Consider the following 22,048-nt stretch of genomic DNA (forward strand, 5'->3'; position numbering starts at 1 on the left):
AACAAAAAAACACAAAGAAAACACTAAAAAAAAAAAATACAACACAACAATTAACCCTCCCTAAGCTTTCACTTGCTTGGAGTAACCCCTTAAACATAGGAATAAAATTTAAAAAGGAAAATAAAGAGAGAGAAAAAAATATGCACTTACCCTACACCTTGTCGTGGCAACCCTTCCAATCAGCAACTCATGCCATTTGCCAACACACTAAAAAAACCTGTTTCGATCCAATAAAAAATTAAAACAACTTATTTCCATTTTTTTTTTTTTCATTGGAAGTTAAGATCGAATGAAATTCAATTTAACTATTCTTCAAAAATTATACAACCTGGGACAAACTGTTTTAGATCTCTTCGAAAATTATACACATTTGCCGACTTTTTCATAAATTCGAGCAAATTATTCCAAACATTTGGCCCAATGTGACGTATTCAAGATAAAGATCTAGTTCTAAAAGCTTGAGGTATCCTCACATTATTAGCATACCGTGTAGAATAAAAATTAATTAATCATTTAATTCTTTAATATATTATCTTCGATTTATTATTTCAGATTCAGGAACTGAAAAATGCTGTGAATGAAAAGATGCAAGAGCTTGATGATATTGAAGTGCGCCTAACCAGTCTCGCACCTGAATCGGCCAGTGTAGAGGACGTCCGAAACGACCTTATTACTCTTCACCAAAAAGTTGACGAATTATTTGACAAAAAGTCAGGTCAACAAGCTGATATTGATAGTTATAGAAAACTCGTCCAGGATCTTTGCTCTTGGTGCGAACAAATGGTAAAAAAATCTACTAAAACCGATAGAGGCTGTGGCTTAAGCACCGATCAACGCCTAGAAATGCTGGGTGGTATTGCAGCCGAAATAAAAAACGGGAAGATAATGCTGAATGATATCCGGACAAAGGTAAGACCTTAGCTTGCATTCTAGATAAAATGAAGTGCAGCCTTTTATTATGGTTTTGGATCACCATCCGTTACTTGATGATTTGTTTCTAGTTAGGCAGTTCTTTTTTTTATATAATCGGCTACTAATATTCTTCTGGTAGGTTCTGGGATTCTGACGGACCAAATTATCAACGAGTGAGGCTCTCTGTCAAACTGTTTGGCCAAAATTCGTTTTATGTAAAGATAACATAATTGCCAGCGAAGTTGTAACAAGTTACTCTCTTTGCCTCAACTTTGTTAGGAGTGAGCTTATAATGTCTGCAGCTCTCCTTGATAATAGTTGATGTGTAATTATGCGTCAATGCATATAATTTGATCAAATATCAAGTGAATCAAACTAGCTAAATTAAACTTTAAAACAAATGTCCGTATTAATCGTTTGTATTTTATATGGACGACGTGAATTCTTAGGGACGACTACGCCACCACGAAGCATTTTCTGTTAATTTAAATCTGCCATTTACGCGAACAACCGCCTTTGAACCTATTTAGAGGATTTTGCTAAACAAAAATCAGAAGCTATCTCTGTTTCAACTCGATTTTTGAAACATTTAATTCTGCACAATACACTCAACTATAGTGTGATATAGAAGTTTGAAAGCAGTTGACCTGTGCCTTTTCATTTAACGGCTGGTGACTTGTTTTATTTTGGATCTTTTTTGTCTTCACCACTCAGGTCTATCCAAGAATAACTAGTGTCTTTTTGCTGTTTTTTCTTATGTCAGCAGCATCGTTTGATTAAGTACAAGATAATTATAATGAGTATTCATTTTCATCAGCAAAAAGAAAAGCAAAATCATAAAATTTATACTTTGTAGGCAAGCCAAATTTTACCGATGTTAGGGTCATTAGACGTACAACAAGTAGAAGAAAATTTGCATACTGCGGAAAGAAGACTTTCTGACACGGAAAAAAGAATACAACGTAAGGAGAATCTTGCCCAAATGACTAAACAAGGACTCAATGACGTCAATTCTGAGATACGTTCAATTGAAGAATGGATTAATGAGCGATTAAAACTCATAAAGAATCAACAGCCACTTGGTTTTGAAAGTAAGCCGCTGCAAGAGAGACAGAATCAGGTCAAGGTAGTCTGTTCAACTATTTAATACTTGAGTGAAACGACGAACCACTCGTATAAGAATGTTTCATTTTTGGGTTGTAAAGAGTCTTCTAAAGCCATTTTCCCCAGTATAGTTCTAGGGAATAGGAGTGTACACCATTTTTATACCATAATTTTAAGACAGTGTGATTTAAGACAAATATTTAACAATTTAGAACAAATAATTGAGCACAATGTATTCCATCTGGGCTCTATGCCATCTAATTATAAGTACAGATAACATATAATCAACTTTTCAAACGAAAGAAAAACTTGCCATGAAAAAGTGATCCAAATCTACAACATTTAAAACTATATCGAAGCCTTGACCACTCAGCCTTAGCTGCGTCATGACTAAACTCTTTGGCTATAGTATGTTACATCATTCAGGTCGTCGTAAGTCCTTCAATTATATTCCACCACTCCATCTATTTCAATGAATATGTAATTTAAATTCTTGAAGTACAGAGCCTGGATCTGCGGAAAATTCAAAAGAAATTTTTAGTTTGTTATTTTTCTGTGGTCCTAAGTTTTAATATTTCAAGCAATCGATAACTTTGGTATCATTTGATAATTGAGATTCAACCCTACTCATCTATCCATTTATGTTTTTTTAAATTTGCTTTAAATTTTTTAGACTGAAAAATACGTTCAAAGTACGTCAGAGGGATATGAAGGTGGGAATATTTTACCTTTTTAAGCAAATTTAGATTATTTTCTAAGGACTATTCTAAGTAATATTGAAAATCTGACTCGAATGGATTTATCTGAAACTAATGAAATCAGTTATCAAGTATAATGTCATTGCGGTAAAAGCTTCAGTTGTAAGATTGTTGTAAAATCGAATTCTTCACTGGGGACATAAAATTAAGTCCCGTTATTGCGATTTTTTTCTGTTTTCTAATCAACCATTATTATTTAATGTGTGTATTTGCTTAAAACTTTGGAATGCCAAATTTTGGTGATTTCCTTCTGATTACTAAATTAAATTTGCTGATTAAACTGAACAATTTTTTTAAAGTTTTTTTTTTATATCTCATTCTTTTTTCCATAGCTCGTTTAATGTAGCTATTTCATTTAGGTACACGCATACATGATATAATTATTAAAGTGATATAATTATTTATAAACATAAATAATTAATTTATATTTAATAATTATTTAAGTCTTAAGAATTCACTTCCTCCATGAAAGTGCGTATAGGACCCCTAATGCGGGGCTCCCACGGCGTCAATAAATTTAATAAAGCTGTCCACAAAGTTAATAAACCGTTTTCTTCGCATAACTTTGTTGACTTTATTGCTGTCGGAACAAAGTTGAACTTTATTTAACTTTTTCAAGAAAGTCTGCAAAGTTCAACTAATAGCAAAAGACGTGTGGAAAATTTCAAATATACAACATACAAATTAGTGTCTACGAATATAATAGTGTATACTTGTTGAAATATTTTGCTTGGTAAAAGAATAAGGGTTACGCAAAGATTATTTTCATTTATTGAAAAAAAATTCTTAAAAGGCTCCATGTCTGACTATTTTAGTTACTTTCTATGAAAAATTGCTGTAAAGTCAATAAGGTGAAATCCGTGTATGAGTGGGACAAACTTTATGGTTCGCACTTTCAAGAAAAACTTAATTAACTGTATTGACGCCGTGAGAGCCCCGCGTAAGTACTGAAAAGCATCAAATATCCACTTTTTATGTTTTGGAAAATGTCACTGTTAAGGCAATGGTGTACACACATAAGAATATTCCCTAAAGAAAAGGTTACTCAAAAGAAGTTTTGCCTTCACATTAAATAAAAAATTTATAAGCCAATTTAATTAACTATTCTATAATGCACTCTAGAACATCATCTGTGTCTCAGCTAATAGATAAACACGCAAAACCTAGATCCTGTCTCCACCAGATGATTCGCTTATTAACTACAAAAACCACCAATCTTCTTCTCTTATTTTTTCCCTGCTGTCTCTTCTATGAATTTGCTCGATTTAGCCTCTATATTTCTTAAATTAGGAACTATTTGCTTTAAAAAAAAAAAAAGGTGAATCGAATGGAATGAATGAAGCCGAATGGGATAGCGAATAATGTGCGAGAGTTGAAATGTCTTTGCTCTAAAATTCGTATTAACTAGCTAGCCCTAGATCCCTCCTGGTGCGTTGTATCGCAAAAATACCTTCCCTTAGAGACATGCACCGAGAATGCACTTGCGAGTGAAGGATTTTCGTACTTCATTGATGACGCACGCTCGTAGGATGCATAAAATAATTATGCACTGTAGAAATACAGTTGATAATGAGCAGCCGTCAGTTAAAAAGAAAGTCAACTTGATTTATATGATAATATTATTCACTCTTTGTAAATAATTACCATTTTATTGCTTATTCATTCTCATTTTCTGTTGTTTTATCTTGTCACACGGTTTAACCAAATACAACCTGTCAGCTGACAAAATTTTTTTTGTCTTTACACAGCCGAAATGCAATGTCTACGCGCGTAGCTTTATATTGTTTTAAAAAATAAAGTTGTGTCACAGAATCAAACTTTAGCATAAAGAGCGAGGCGTTGAGGAGGGGACAGGCCCTTTCATATACGGAATAATTTCTGTTCGTTTTAAGTTTTAATGTCGCTCCTTACTTTCAGTTAAAAAAAACTAGTTTTTGTATTTAATTTGGCCCCCTCCTATTTTTCCTCCCAAAATTCCACATTTTTGCAGATAGGAGCTTAAAACTTCTATAGTAGGGTTCTCTAATACGCTGAATCTGATTGTGTGATTTTCATTAAATTTCTGTGACTTTTAGGGGTTGTTTCCCTTTTTTTCGAAAATAAGGCAAATTTTCTCAGGCGCGTAACTTTTGATGTCTAAGACTACACTTAAACTATGTCCCGGGAAGGCATTTTGTAAAGCAGTGGCGCACTCAGAAAATAATAAGGGGGGTTGGGGGACTGACCGGGGGTCCCTGGGCCAACCAACAGAAAAGTTTAAAAATTCCTTAGATAAAAGGTATTTTAAGGCAGTACTTTTAGTTTATTTTAGCTCTTTGGATGCAAGTTTTCAGTACGGACTAAGGAATGAATGATAAAACCGAGCAGATTAAATAAGATTTAAATGCAGAATATAATATTTTATTTGATGGGGAATACAGCCCTTTTAGCTCCCCCCCCCCCTTCATGGGTGCGTGCCTGTTGTCAAGCATTTTGATTCAAAAAGGAATAAAGGTCATCCAGTTCATGGTTTGCAACGCCATTCTTAGAAGATCACTAAATCCATACCCCAACGAACGGCGTAATTTTGTCAAAATGCTGTGGGAGGGGGTGAATTTGGAGTAAATGTTCCCAAATCAAATGAAAACGACCGAGAAAAGTGAAAAACCAGTCATATAGTAATAAAAAAGGTAAAGATGTGCTAAAGAAAACTGACCTGTTTCAATGGATGCTTGAATTATTTAGGCTTTGTTTTGACCACATTTTTGGAGAACTAAGTTTCAGCTGGGGGGAAACTGGGGTAGGTGAAAAATGAGGTATGGTAGTGGCAGTTGCCCCCTCTGCCTCATAGCAAATTACGCCCCTGACCTCAACCCCTTGCCACATAGTAGTTGGAGAAGTGTAGGCATGTGGTTCTGGAACCACTCAAAGTTGTATATTAAAAGAATGAGTACTTATTGTTGTATTTATTTATTCAAATTATTTACTTGACAATTCCACCGCAATATTTTCTCCATACGTAAGATTGTGCATCCAAAGAGGATGAAAGATAAATGAAAACAGTTCTGTAGGAGAATTCTTCCCAAAATTTTTTAAATCAAAACAAACTTAATTTATAATACCATTTATTGTACCTACACAAGAAATGCTCTTTTTTTGAAATTTCAATTCATTTCTAATGAGTTGCTTTTCTATTTAGGGTCAGGTTAAATAACTCCCTAAGCCTAAGTGCACATTTCTGCTGACCTAGCAAAATTTTCCACAAGCATGTCGATATGCAAACCTGTCCGCTTAGTTAAGTTTTGTGTCGAAGCTACTCGCCTTGAGCTACTTTCTTGTGTGCTGCTAAATTTAATTTTTTAAAACAAAGAATAAAAGACCTGTTTCTTCTTTAAAAAAAATTTATAAAAAGAAACGACACTATGTTTTGATTTTTTTTTTCTCCCACTCTAAACTTATTTTTTTCCTTTTACGACTTCTTCGTTCAGCACCTTAATAAGGGTTGAGATGTCTTATCTCCCATAGATTGGAGGTGATCAGAAATTATATAAAAAATAAGTTTTCAACTGAAACTAAGGAGCAACATAAAAGCTTAAAGCGAACAGAAATTATTCCGCATAAATAAAAAAGATCATGGCAGTGTTGTTTCTACAAAAATTTTTAATCAAAACGAGCAAAGATTAATTTTAAAAAATCAAAGTTTTTCCGAGGGAAATAAAAAGTGAAGTTGAAACATAAATCAAACAAAGATTATTGTTTCACAGCCTATCTAGCATATATCAATAAAACTAGTGCAAATAAATCAACTGGTGATATTTCCCTATGTTCGTAGGATTACAGAAAAGTAGCACTTTACTGAAAACACAAACCAAGTATAAAAATAAGAATATTAATTTAGGAGTCAAAAGTAAGTGCGTGGCCTCAAAACAACAGACCAATCTATATCGCTTTTCATAGTCTTACAGGAGCTGTGATATATAAAATTTTCAGTATACAATTAAAATTATCTTAAGAACTTGGGCATAAAAATAATATGTTTAAAGTCATTAAGTAGCATTCAAAATAATGGATTGATTTATCAGGTGGTATCTTGGTCTCACCTAGTATTACTCGAAATGAAGAACATATCAACCGTGATATGAACTCTGGAAACCCAGTTATTTATCTCTATAAAACAGAAAATTTCAAGTTGTGATACAAATTCAAAAGCGAGTCTGTAGTTTTAATGCTAATTAAATAAAAAAAACATGTTTTTTCGACTCGACTGAAAGTAAGGAGCAACATTAAAACATAAAACGAACAGAAACAGTAGAAAGGCCTTATTGACTCCGACGCGAACATAATTTATGCATGTTTTTATGGTTTTTGTCATTGAGAATGAAAAAACAGGATTTTTCTCACTTGAAAAAACAGGAATTTTCTCACTTTTATGGACGTTTCTTAGACGGTTATGAGTTTAGGTCAATTTATTTGATGTTTTTCATGGATGTTAACAGCAATTTATTTCTGTTTCATGGTTTTTGTCAGTGAGAATGAAAAAAACAGGATTTTTCTCACTTTGATGGATGTTTATGGTTTCGATGAAATTGATTTACATAATCGAGGGGAATTATTGATTCACGAAAGGGGAGAGAATTTCTGAGAACTTGATTTACATAATCGCAAGGGGAATTATTGATTTACGAAAAGGGGAATAAAGAAATAAATATGGCTTCATTGATCTTAATTCTGAAGGATAAACGCTCTTTAGGTCAGAGAGGAAAATTAATATTCTATTTTTAAATAGGACTTCATTGATCTTTAGTGTCAGGAATTAGAAATGACATCACTTGTTATCTTGGAATTATGTGGGAGTCTAAAGAGATAGAAATTCTATTTTTAAATACGGCTTCACTGATCTTTAAGTCGGAGAGATAAATTGATATTCTAACGAAACCTTAATAGTGTAGCTAGGAACATTTATGAGATGAAGAGATTAACGCGGGAAAGGATTTCCTAGAACTTTTCAAATGTGACAGCGCTGGGATGCCAAAACAATAGGAACACGCAGAAATTACTTTTAGGGGATTATTTGGGTGAAACCGTTTTAAACATTTTAGGGAATTATTTCGGCGAAACAGTTAGAGACATTTTAAAAGATGATTTTAGAAGATGTTTTAGAAAAGGATTTGAGGATGAAACTCTGTGGTCGTTATAATACGCAAGTTCTATTTAAACAGTGTTGTGACGTCCTCTACCCCAACCCCAAAGGGCCCCGATCCCCCTACCCCGACCCCGAAGGAAGCCCTCGGCCCAATAGCTTAGAGTCTTAGCTTAGAGTTTTTGTTAAAGTTGAAGTTTAGTTTAGTAATAGTTGAGAGTTTAGAGTTTTAGCTTAGAGTCTTATCTTAGAGTTTTAGTTTTTGTTTAGTTTCAGTTATGAGCTTTGAGTTTTTTAGCTTAGAGTCTTAGCTTAGTTTTTGTTAGAGTTCTATTTTAGTTTAGTTTTAGTTAAGAGTTTAGAGTTTTAGCATAGAGTCATAGCTAAGAGTCTTAGTTAGAGTTCTAGTTTAGTTTTGGTTAAGAGTTTAAAATTTTACCTTAGAGACTTAGCTTAGAGTTTTAGTTAAAGTTGAAGTTTGGTTTAGTTTTAGTTAAGAGTTTCGAGTTTTAGTTTAGAGTCTTACCTGAAAGTTTTAGTTAGACTTCTTGTTTAGTTTAAGTTAAGAGTTTGGAGCTTTATCTTAGAGTCTTAGCTTAGATTTTTAGTTAGAGTTCTAGTTTATTTTAGTTATAGCTAAAAATTTAGAGTTTTAGCTTAGAGTCATAGCTTAGAGTTTTAGTTAAAGTTATAGTTTAGTAAAGTTATAGTTAAGAGTTTAGAGTTTTACATTAGAGTCATAGCTTAGAGTTTTAGTTAGAGTTCTAGTTCAGTTTAGTTTTAGTCAAGAGTTTAGAGTTTTAGATTATAGTCTTAGCTTATAGGTTGTGTTAGAGTTCTAGTTTAGTTTAGTTATAGTTAACAGTATCGAGTTTTTAGCTTAGAGTCTTAGCTTATAGTTTCTGTTAGAGTTATAGTTTAGTTTACTCCTAGTTAAGAGTTTAGAGTTTTAGCTTAGAGTCTTAGCTTAGAGTTTATGTTAGAGTTCTAGTTTATTTTAGTAATAGTTAAGAGTTTAGAGTTTTAGCATAGAGTCTTAGCTTAGAGTTTTTGTTAGAGTTCTATTTTAGTTTAGTTACAGTTAAAAGGTTGGTGTTTTAACTTAGAGACTTAGCTTAGAGTTTTAGTTTAGTTTAGTTGTAGTTAAGAGTTTAGAGTTTTAGCTTAGAGTCTGATCTTACATTTTTTATTAGATTTCTAGTTTACTTTAGTTTTAGTTAAGAGTTTAGAGTTTTTAGCTTAGAGTCTTAGTTTAGAGTTTTTTGTTGAAGTTCTAGTTTAGTTTAGAATTTTAGCTTAGACTTAAAGTTTTAATTAGAGTTATAGTTTACTTTAGTTTTAGTTAAAAGTTTAGAGTTTCAGATTAGAGTCCTAGCTTAAAGTTTTTGTTAGAGTACTAGTTTAGTTTAGTTATAATTAAGAGTTTAGAGTTTTAGCTTAGAGTCTTAGCTTAGAGTTTTTTTTATAGTCCTAGTTAAGTTTAGTTATAGTTAAGAGTTTGAAGTTTTACCTTAGAGACTTAGCTTAGAGTTTTAGTTTAGTTTAGTTTTACGTAAGAGTTTAGAGTTTTAGCTTAGAGTCTCAGCTTAGAGTTTTTGTTAGAGTTCTAGTTTAGTTATAGTTAAGAGTTGGGTGTTTTACCTTAGAGACTTAGCTTAGAGTTTTAGTTTAGTTTATTTTTAGTTAAGAGTATAGAGTTTTAGCTTAGAGTCTTATCTTAGAGTTTTTATTAGAGTTCTAGTTTAGTTTAGTTTTAGTTAAGAGTTTAGAGTTTTTAGCTTAGAGTCTTAGTTTATAGTTTTTTGTTGTAGTTATAGTTTAGTTTAGAGTTTTAGCTTAGACTTAGAGTTTTATTTAGAGTTCTAGTTTAGTTTAGTTTTAGTTAAGAGTTTAGAGTTTTAGCTTAGAGTCTTAGCTTAGAGTTTTGTTAGAGTACTAGTTTGGTTTAGTTTTAGTTAAGAGTTTAGAGTTTTAGCTTAGAGTCTTAGCTTAGTGTTTTTGTTAGAGTTCTAGTTTAGTTTAGTTATAGTTAAGAGTTTGGAGTTTTACCTTATAAACATAGATTAGATTTTTAGTTTAGTTTTATTAAGTTTTAGTTAAGAGTTTAGAGTTTTAGCTGAGTCTCAGCTTAGAATTTTTGTTAGAGTTCTAGTTAAGTTGAGTTTTAGTTAAGAGTTTAGTGTTTTTAGCTTAGAGTCTTAGTTTATAGTTTTTGTTGAAGTTCTAGTTTATTTTAGTTTTAGTTTAGAGTTTTAGCTTAGACTTAGAGTTTTAATTAGATTTCTAGTTTAGTTAAGTTTTAGTTAAGAGTTTAGAGATCTTAGCTTAGAGTCTTAGCTTAGTTTTTTTTAGATTTCTAGTTGAATTTTGTCTTAGTTAAGATTTTGAGTTTTACCACAGAGTCTTAGCTTATAGTTTTAGTTAGAGTTGAAGTTTACTTTAAGTTAGAGTTTTACCTTTCAGTTTTTGTTAGATTTCTAGTTTAGTTTACTTTTAGTTAAAAATTTGAAGTTTTACCTTTGAGCTTCAGTTAGAGTAATATTTTAGTTTACTTTTAGTTAAGAGTTTAGTGTTTTACCTTAGAGTCTTAGCTTATAGTTTTAGTTAGAGTTCTAGTTTAGTTTAGTTTTTGTTAAGAGTTTAGAATTTTAGCTTAGAGTCTTAACTTAGAGTTTTTGTTAGAGTTCTAGTTTATTTTAGTTTTAGTTATGAGTTTAGAGTTTTTATTTTAGAGTCTTAGCTTGCAGTTTTTATTTTAGTTCTAGTTCAGTTTTAGTTAAGAGTTTAGATTTTTAGATTAGACTCAAAGTTTTTGCTAGATTTGAAGTTTAGTTTAGTTAATAGTTTAGAGTTTAGAGTTATAGCTTAGATTCTTACCTTAGAGTTTTTTTTAAAGTTCTCGTTTAGTTTAGATATAGTTAAGAGTTTTGAGTTTTACCTTAGAGACCTAGCTTAGATTTTTAGTTTAGGTTAGTTTTAGTTAAGAGTTTAGAGTTTTTTATCTTAGAGTCTTAGCTTAGAGTTTTTGTTAGAGTTCTAGTTTAGTTTAGTTAAGAGTTTGGTGTTTTACCTTAAAGTCATAGCTTAGAGTTTTAGTTAGAGTTCCAGTTTAGTTTAGTTTTAGTTAAAAGTTTATAATTTTAGCTTAGACTCTTAGCTTAGAGTTTTTGTTAGAGTTCTAGTTTATTTTAGTTTTAGTTAATATTTTAGAGTTTTTAGCTAATTTTATTAGGTTATAGTTTTTGTTGAAGCTATAGTTTAGTTTAGTTTTAGTTAAGAGTTTATAGTTTTTAGCTTAGAGTCCTAGCTTAGACTTTTTGTTAGAGTTTTAGTTTAGTTTAGTTTTAGTTAAGAGTTTAGAGTTTTAGCTTAGTCTTAGCTTAGAGTTATAGTTAGAGTTGAAGATTAGTTTAGTTATAGTTAAGAATTTAGAGTTTTTAGCTTAGAGTCATAGTTTAGATTTTTTGTTAGAGTTCTAGTTTAGTTTAGTTAAGAGTTTGGAGTTTTATCATTGAATCATAGCTTAGAGTTTTTGTTGAAGTTGAAGTTTAGTTTAGTCATAGTTAAGAATTTAGAGTGTTTAGCTTAGAGTCTTAGCTTAGAGTTTTACTTAGAGTTCTAGTTTAGTTTAGTTTTAGTTAAGAGTTTAGAGTTTTATTTTACAGTCTTAGCTTAGAGTTTTTGTTGAAGTTCTAGTTTAGTTTAGTTAAGAGTTTAGAGTTCTACCTTAGAGTCTTAGCTTAGAGTTTTACTCAGAGTTGAAGTTTAGTTTAGTTATAGTTAAGGGTTTAGAGTTTTAGCTCGGAGTCTTAGCTTAGAGTTTTGGTTAGAGTTCTAGCTTAGTTTATTTTCAGTTAAGAGTTTAGAGTTTTACCTTAAAGTCTTATCATAGAGTTTTATATAGAGTTCTAGTTTAGTTTAGTTTTAGTTATGAGTTTGAGTTTACCTTAAAGTCTTAGATTAGAGTTTTAGTTAGGGTTGAAGTTTCGTTTAGTTTAGTTATAGTTAAGAGTTTATAGTTTTAGCTTGGAGTCTTAGCTTAGAGTTTTAGTTAGAGTTATTGTTTAGTTTAGTTTCAGTTAAGAGCTATAGATTAGACGTTTAGCCTAGAATCTTAGCTTAGAGATTTAGTTAGAGTTGAAGTTTAGTCTAAACTAGCATAACCACAAATTTACACAATATTGCATAGAAATACCAAAACCATAGGTTAGATTTGGTTGGGTTAGGTTAGATATTAGGTTTCTCCACGTTTAAGTTAGGTTATATTAGGTTAGCTTATCATGAGCGCTCATGATAAGCTAGCCTAATCTAACTGGTACAAAGTCGACATGGGGGGATTTTCCGTTGAGTATGGTTAGGTTAGGTTAGATCAAGTTAGGTTAAGTTAGGTTAGGCTAGCCTACGTACGTGTGTGTACGTAGGCTAACCTAACCTAACCTTACTTAACCTAACCTAACTAGATCTAACCTAACCTAACCATACTCGCCGGAAAATCCCCCATGTCGACTTTGTTCCAGTTATATTAGGTTAGCTTATCGTGTGCGCTCATGATAAGCAAACCTAAGCTAACCTAACAAAAAATGTGAGAAAACATATCTCTAACCCACTCAATACTAAACAAAGGGTTTTTTATTTATGTGAAAAATTGTGTTATTTTGTGGTTATGTTAGTTTGGACTAAACTTCATCTCTAACTAAATCTCTAAGCTAAGATTCTAGGCTAAACTTATAAGATATAACTATTAACTAAAACTAAACTAAACAATACCTATAAATAAAACTCTAAGCTAAGACTCTAAACTAAAACTATAAACTCATAACTATATCTAAACTACACGAAACTTCAACCCTAACTAAAACTCTAATCTAAGACTTTAAGGTAAAACTAAAAACTCTTTACTAAAACTAAACTAAACTAGAACTCTATATAAAACTCTAAGCTAATACTTTTAGGTAAAACTCTAAACTGTTAACTAAAACTAAACAAAGCTAGAACTCTAACCAAAACTCTAAGCTAAGACTCCGAGATAAAACTCTAAACCCTTAACTATAACTAAACTAAACTTCAACTCTACAGTAAAACTCTAAGCTAAGACTCTAAGGTAGAACTCTAAACTCTTAACTAAACTAAACTAGAACTTCAAAAAAAACTCTAAGCTAAGACTCTAAGCTAAAAACTCTAAATTCTTAACTATGACTAAACTAAACTTCAACTTCAACTTCAAGCTAAAATTCTAAACTCTTAACTAAAACTAAACTAAACTAGAACTCTAACAAAAACTCTAAGCTAAGACTCTAAGATAAAACTCTAAACTCTTAACTAAACTAAACTAAAACTCTAATAAAAACTCTAAACTATTACTATAAGATAAAAAACTCTAAATTCTTAACTATAACTAAACTAAACTTCAACTCTAACTATAACTCTAATCTAAGATAATAAGTTAAAACTCCAAACTCTTAACTAAACTAAACTAAACTAAAACTCTAACAAAAACTCTAAGCTAAGACTCTAAGCTAAAACTATAAACTCTTAACTAAAACTAAACTAAACTAGAACTTCAACAAAAACTCTAAACTAAGACTCGAAGCTAAAAACTCTAAACTCTTAACTAAAAATAAACTAAACTAAAACTCTAACAAAACTCAAAGCTATGACTCTAAGCTAAAATTATAAACTCTTAACTAAAACTAAAATAAACTAGAACTCTAACTAAAAGTCTAAGCTATGCCTCTAAGGTAAAACATCAGACTCTGAATTAAAACTAAACTAAAATAGAACTCTAACAAAAACTGTAAGCTAAAACTCTAAGCTAAAAAACTCTAAACTCTTAACTAAAACTAAAATAAAATAAAACTCTAAGCTAAGTCTCGTAGTTAAAACTCCAAACTCTTAACTATATCTAAACTAAACTAGAACTCTAACAAAAACTCTAAGCTAACACTCTAATCTAAAAAACTATAAAATCTTAAATATTACTAAAAAAAACATAAACTCTAACAAAAACTATACGATAATAATCTAAGCTAAAACTCTACAATCGTAAAAAAAAATATACTAAACTAGACCTTGAACATAAAATATAAGCTAAGAATCTAAGCTAAAACTCTAAACTCTCAACTAAAACTAAAATAAACTAGAACTCTAACAAAAACTCTAAGCTAAGACTCTAGGCTAAAATTCTAAACTCTTAACAAAAACTAAACTAAACTAGAACTCTAACTAAAACTATAAGCTAAAACTCTAGGGTAAAACTCTAAACTCTTAACTAAAAGTAAACTAAACTAGAACTCTAACTGAAACTCAAAGGTAAAACATCAAATTCTTAACTAAAATTAAACTAAACTAGAACTCTAACAAAAACTCTAAGCTAAGACTCTAGGTAAATTCTTAACTGTAACTAAACTAAACTAAACTTTAACTCTAACTAAAACTCTAAGCTAAGACTCTATGGTAAAACTCTAAACTCTTAACTAAAACTAAATTAAACTAGAACTCTAAATAAAACTAAGCAAAGACTCTAAGCTAAAATCTCTAAACTCTTAACTAAAACTTAACTAAACTAGAACTCTAATTAAAACTCTAAGTCTAAGCTAAAACTCTAAACTAAAACTAAACTAAACTAGAACTTCAACATAAACTCTAAACTAAGACTCTAAGCTAAAAACACTAAACTCTTAACTAAAACTAAACTAAACTAGAACTCTAACAAAAACTCTAAGCTAAAACTCTAAGCTAAAAACTCTAAACTATTAACTGAAAATAAAATAAACTAGAACACTAATCTAACTTTCTAAGGTAAAATTCCAAACTCTTAACTATAACTAAACTAAACTAGAACTCTAACAAAACCTCTAAGCTAAGACTCTAAGCTAAAACTCTAAACTCTTAACTAAAACCAAACTAAACTAGAACTCTAACAAAAACTCTAAGCTATGACTCTAAGCTAAAACTCTAAACTCTTAACTAAAACTAAACTAAACTAGAACTCTAACGAAAACTCTAAGCTCTAAGCTAAAACTCTAAACTAAACTAGAACTTCAACAAAAAACTCTAAACTAAGACTCTAAGCTATAAACTCTAAACTCTTAACTAAAAATAAAATAAAAAATAGATCTAATTAAAAATATAATTATAATATAAGACTATTAAATAAACTACAAATACAACAAAAAAACTCTAAACTGAGACTCTAAGATAAAAACTCTTAACTAAAACTAAACAAAACTAAAACCATAATTAAAACTCTAAGATAAGACTCTAATCTATAAACTCTAAACTCTTAACTAAAACTAAACTAAACTAGAACTCTAACAAAAACACCAAACTCTTAACTATAACTAAACTAAAGTAGAACTCTAACAAAAACTCTAAGCTAAGACTCTAAGCTAAAACTCTAAACTCTTAACTATTACTAAACCAAACTATAACTCTAACACAAACTATAAGCTAAGACTCTAAGCTAAAACTTTAAACTCTTAACTATAAGTAAACTAAACTAGAACTTTAATAGAAACTCTAAGCTAAGACTCTAAGCTAAAAACTCGAGACTCTTAACTATAACTAAACTAAACTAGAACTTTAACACAAACTATAAGCTAAGACTCTAAGCTAAAACTCTATACTCTTAACTAAAACTAAACTGAACTAGAACTCTAACTATAACTCTAAGGTATGACTCTAATGTAAAACTGTATACTCTTTACTATAACTTTACTAAACTATAACTTTAACTAAAACTCTAAGCTATGATTCTAAGCCAAAACTCTAAATTCTTAACTAAAACTAAACTAAACCTTCTTCTAACTAAAACTCTTAGCTAAGACTATTATTGAAGACTCTAAACTAAAAACTAAAACGAAACTAAACCACAACTCTAACAAAAAATCTAAGTTAAGACTCAAACCTAAAACTAGAAACTCTTAAATAAAACTTAACTAAACTACAACTTTAAGTAAAACTCTAAGCTATGACTCTAAGCTAAAACTGTAAATTCTTAACTGTGACTTAACTAAACTTCAAATCTCATTAAAAGTCTAATATATGTATATAATGTAAAAACTCTAAACTCTTAAGTAAAACTAAAATAAAAACTAACTCTAACTAAAAATTTAGAATAAGACTGTTTTCTAAAAACTCATGGGTCTGAGCTAAAACTAAAATAAAATAGAACTCTAACAAAAACTCTAAACTGAAACTCTAAGGTAAAAAACTTTAAACTCCTAACTAAAACTAAAATAAACTAAAACTATAACTAAAACTCTATGCTAAGACTCTCAGGTAAAACTCTAAACTCTTAACTATTACTAAAGTAAACTTCAACTCTAACAAAACTCTAAGCTAAGACTCTAAGCTAAAACTCTAAACTCTTAACTAAAACTAAACTAGAACTAACTCTAACAAAAACTCTAAGCTAAGACTCTAGGCTAAAACTCTAAACTCTTAACTAAAACTAAAATAAACTAAAACCCTAACTAAAACTCTAAGCTAAAACTCTAAATTACAACTCTAAACTCTTATCTAGAAGTAAACTAAACTAGAACTCTAACTAAAATTCTAAGCTAATACTATAAGGTAAAACTATAAACTCTTAAGTAAAACTAAACTATAACTCTAAATAAACCTCTACTCTAATTCTATAATATAAAACAATAAGATCTAAACTAAAACTAAACTAAAATAGGACATGAACAAAAACTATAATCTAATACTATATTCTAAAAACTCTAAATTCTTAACGAAAACTAAACTAAACTAGAACTCTAAAAAAAACTTTAAGCTAAGATTCTAAGCTAAAACTCTAAACTCTTAACTAAAACTAAACTAAACTAGAACTCTAACTAAAACTCTAAGCTATGACTCTAAGCTAAAACATCTAAACTCTTAACTAAAACTAAACTAAACTAGAACTCTAACAAAAACTCTAAGCTAAGACTCTAAGCTAAAAACTCTAAACTCTTAACTATAACTAAACCAAACTAGAATTTTAACAAAAGCACTAATAAGTAAATCTAAGCTAAAAATACAAACTATAACCTATAAATAAACTGAGAAAGAACTCGAACTAAAACTCCAGGTTGAGACTTTAGGCTAAAAACTGTAAATTCTTAACTGATACTAAACTAAACTAGAACTCTAACTATAATCTCTAAGCTATGACTCTAAACTAAAAAAACTCTAAACTCTTAACTAAAACTAAACTAAACTAGAACTCTAACAAAAACTCTAAGCTAAGACTCGAAGGTAAAACTCTAAACTCTTAACGGTATCTAAACTAAACTAGAACTCTAAAAAAAACTCTAAGCTACGACTCTAAGCTAAAACTCTAAACTATTAACAAAAACTAAACTAAACTAGAACTTCAACAAAAACTCTAAGCTAAGACTCTAAGCTAAAATTCTAAACTCTTAACTAAAAATAAACTAAACTAGAACTCTGACTACAACTCTAAGCTAAGACTCTAAGGTAAAACACTAAACTCTTAACTAAAACTAAACTAAACTAGAACTCAAACAAAAACTCTAAGCTAAGACTCTAAGCTAAAACACTAAACTCTTAACTAAAAGTAAACTAAACTAGAACTCTAACTGAAACTCAAAGGTAAAACATCAAATTCTTAACTAAAATTAAACTAAACTAGAGCTCTAATAAAAACTCTAAACTCCTAACTATTACTAAACTAAACTTCAACTCTAACAAAAACTATAAGCTAAGACTCTAAGCTAAAACTCTAAACTATTAACTAAAACTAAACTAAAACTCTAACAAAAACTAAACTAAGACTCTAAGCTAAAAACTCTAAACTCTTAACTAAAACTAAAATAAACTAGAACTCTAACTAAAACTCTAAACTAAGACTATAAGGTAAAACACCAAACTCTTAACTAAAACTAAACTAAACTAGAACTCTAACAAAAAAACTCTAAGCTAAGACTCTAAGCTAAAAAACTCTAAAACTCTTAGCTAAGTCTCTAAGGTAAAACTCCAAACTCTTAACTAAATGCAAACTAAACTAGAACTCAAAAATAAAATAAACTAGAACTCTAACAAAACTCTAAGCTAAGACTCTAAGCTAAAATTCTAAACTCTTAACTAAAACTAAACTAAACTAGAACTCTAACTAAAACTCTAAGCTAAGACTCTAAGCTAAAAAACTGTAAACTCTAAACTAAAAGTAAACTAGACTAGAACTCTAAATGAAACTAAAATTTAAAAAATAAAATTATTAAATAATATTAAACTAAACTACAACTCTAACAAAAACTATAAGCTAACACTATAAGCTAAAACTCTAAACTATTAACTAAAACTAAACTAAACTAGAACTTCAACAAAATCTCTAAGATATGACTCTAAGCTAAAACTCAAAACTCTTAACTAAAACTTAGCCAAACTATAACTCTAATTAAAACTCTAAGTCTAAGCTGAAACTCTAAATTCTGAACTGTAACTAAAATTAAACTAAACTAGAACTAACTAAAACTCTAAGCTAAGACTCTATGGTAAAACTCTAAACTCTTAAGTAAAACTAAACTAAACTAGAACTCTAAGCTAAGACTCAAAGGTAAAACATCTAAACTCTTAACTAAAATTAAACTAAACTAGAACTCTAACAAAAAACTCTAAGCTAAGACTCTAAGCTAAAACTCGAAACTTTTAACTAAAACTCTAAACTCTTAAGTAAAACTAAACTAAACTAGAACTCTAAGCTAAGACTCTAAGGTAAAACATCTAAACTCTTAACTAAAACTAAACTAAACTAGAACTCTAACTGAAACTCTAAGGTAAAACATCTAAACTCTTAACTATAACTAAACTAAACTAGAACTCTAACAAAAACTCTAAGCTAAGACTCTAAGCTAAAACTCTAAACTCTTAACTAAAACTTAACTAAACTAGAACTTTAAGTAAAACTCTAAGCTATGACTCTAAGCTAAAACTATAAATTCTTAACTAAATCTAAATTTAACTAGAACTCTAACTAAAACTCTATGCTATTAGCATAAAATAAAACTCTATACTCTTAACTAAAACTATACTAGAATATAACTCTAACAAAAACTCTAACCTATGACTCTATGTTAAAAACTCTTAACTCTTAACTTAACTATATCTTAAGCAAACTCGAACTCTTAAACTCTAAGCTAATTCTCTAAGCTAAAAACTCTAAACTCTTAATTAAAACTAAACTAAACTAGAACTCTAACTAAAACATTAAATTCTTAACTAAAATTAAATTAAACTTCAACTCTAACAAAAATCTAAGCTAAGACTCTAAGCTAAAAACACTAAACTCATAACTAAAACTAAACCTAAACTAAAACTCTAAGCTAAGACTCTAAGCTAAAAACTCTAAACTCTTAACTAAAAGTAAACTAAACTAGAACTCTAACTGAAACTCTAAAGGTAAAACATCAAACTCTTAACTAAAATTAAACTAAACTAGAACTCTAACAAAAACTTTAAGCTAAGACTCTAAGCTAAAACTCGAAACTCTTAACTAAAACTTAACCAAACTACAACTCTATGCTAAGTCTCTAAGGTAAAACTCCAAACTCTTAACTATATGCAAACTAAACTAGAACTCAAAACTAAAATAAACTAGAACTCTAACAAAAACTCTAAGCTAAGACTCTAAGCTAAAATTCTAAACTCTTAACTAAAACTAAACTAAACTAGAACTCTAACTAAAACTCTAAGCTAAGACTCTAAGTTAAAAACTGTAAACTCTAAACTAAAAGTAAACTAAACTAGAACTCTAACTTAAAATAAACGTTAAAACATAAAATTCTTAACTAAAATTAAACTAAACTTAAACTCTAACAAAAACTCTAAGCTAAGACTCTAAGCTAAAACTCTAAACTATTAACTAAAACTAAACTAAACTAGAACTCTAAAAAAAACTCTACTAAGCTAAAAAACTATAATCTAATATATGACACATCACAACAAAATGCCTTTAATATTACCAATAATCTAAGAACCTTCTCCAGAACTCCTAATTTTGAGATTTAACTAAAACTAAACAAAACTAGAACTCTCACTAAAACTCTAAGCAAAGACTCTAAGGTAAACATGAAACTTATAGCTAAAACTAAACTAAACTAAAACACCCGCAAGAACTCTAATGCGAGAAAAAAAACAATAAAATAAAATTAAACTAAACTAGAACTCTAACAAAAAAAACTCTAAAATATTAACTAAAACTAAAATAAATTACAACTCTAACAAAAACTATAAGCTAAGACTCTAAAATAAGATTATAAGCTAAAACTAAACTATACTAAAACTTAAACATAAACTCTAATCTAAGACTATAAGCTAAAAACACTTAACTCTTAACTAACACTAAAATAAAGTAGAACTCTAACAAAAAATCTAAGCTAAGACTCTAAGCTAAAACTCTAAACTCTTAAGTAAAACTAAACTAAACTAGAACTCTAAGCTAACACTCTAAGGTAAAACATCAAACTCTTAACTAAAACTAAACTAAACTAGAACTCTAACTGAAACCCAAAGGTAAAACATCAAACTCTTAACTAAAATTAAACTAAACTAGAACTCTAACAAAAAACTCTAAGCTAAGACTCTGAGGTAAAACTCGAAACTTTTAAGCTAAAACTCTAAATTCTTAAGTATAACTAAACTAAACTAGAACTCTAAGCTAAGACTCTAAGGTAAAACTTCGAACTCTTAACTATAACTAAACTAAACTAGAAATCTATCTGAAGCTGAAAGGTAAAACATCAAACTCTTAACTAAAATTAAACTAAACTAGAACTCTAACAAAAAACTCTAAGCTAATACTCTAAGCTAAAACTCGAAACTCTTAACTAAAACTTAACCAAACTACAACTTTAAGTAAAATTATAAGCTATGACTCTAAGCTAAAACTCTAAATTCTGAACTGTAACTAAACTAAACTAGAACTTCGACAAAAACTATGCTAAGACTCTAAGCTAAAAACTCTAAACTCTTAACTAAAACTAAACTAAACTAGAACTCTAACAAAAACTCTAAGCTAAGACTAAGCTAAAAAAAAACTCATAACTAAAACTAAACCAAACTAAAACTTTAAGCTAAGACTCTAAGCTAAAAACTCTAAACTCTTTACTAAAAGTAAACTAAACTAGAACTATAACTGAAACTCAAAGGTAAAACATCAAATTCTTAACTAAAATTAAACTAAACCTCAACTCTAAGAAAAACTCTAAGCTAAGACTAAGCTAAAAAAACAACTCATAACTAAAACTAAACCAAACTAAAACTTTAAGCTAAGACTCTAAGCTAAAAACACTAAACTATTAACTAAAAGTAAACTAAACTAGAACTCTAAATTAAACTAAAAGGTAAAAAATCAAATTCTTAACTAAAATTAAAATAAACTTCAACTCTAACAAAAACTCTAAGCTAAGACTATAAGCTAAAACTCGAAACTCTTAACTAAAACTTAACCAAACTACAACTTTAAGTAAATTTATAAGCTATGACTCTAAGCTAAAACTCTAAATTCTGAACTTTAACTAAACTAAACTAAAATATAACTCTTAATAAAACTCTAAGCTACGAATCTAATCTAAAAACTCAAAACTCTTAACTAAAACTAAACTAAACTACAACTCTAACAAAAACTATAAGATAAGACTCTAAGCTAAAAAAAACTCTAAATTTTTAACTAAAACTAAACCAAACTAAAACTTTAAGCTAAGACTCTAAGCTAAAAACTCTAAACTATTACTTAAAACTAAACTAAACTAGAACTCTAACAAAAACTCTAAGCTAAGAGTCTAAGCTAAAAAAAAACCTCTAAACTTTTAACTAAAACTAAACCAAACTAAAACTCTAAGCTAAGTCTCTAAGGTAAAACTTCAAACTCTTACCTATAAATAAGTTGTGGGTGAAAAGGATGGGTACTTCAATTTATAAAATGGGTTTAGGACGGTCACTAAGAAAAGAACTTGTTCTGAAATACCTTTTGAAGAGTATTGCTTGGTGTTGGGCATTCAAAAAGCTGTAAAGTAAAGTTGTGGGTGAAAAGGATGGGAACTTCAACTTGTAAAATGGGTTTAGGATGGACATTATGAAAAGAACTTGTTCTGAAATGCCCTTTGAAAAGTATTGCTTGGTGTTGGAGCATTTAAAAAGCTGTAAAGTA

The 22,048-nt window shown here is 29.3% G+C and overlaps 1 protein-coding gene across 1 annotated transcript in view; it reads left to right on the forward strand.

Moving 5' to 3' along the window:
- The window catches only part of LOC148956437 (uncharacterized), a 570,204-nt gene that overhangs the window by 225,527 nt on the left and 322,629 nt on the right, over nucleotides 1-22,048 (forward strand). The window contains 2 exon segments of the mRNA XM_089090886.1: nucleotides 553-909; nucleotides 1,769-2,038. Of these exon segments, the coding sequence (XP_088947012.1) occupies nucleotides 553-909; nucleotides 1,769-2,038 (627 nt within the window).

This window comes from Artemia sp. Qi Xiang Cuo, chromosome 1, assembly GCF_049724085.1.
Source record: "Artemia sp. Qi Xiang Cuo chromosome 1, ASM4972408v1, whole genome shotgun sequence".
NCBI lineage: Eukaryota > Metazoa > Arthropoda > Branchiopoda > Anostraca > Artemiidae > Artemia > Artemia sp. Qi Xiang Cuo.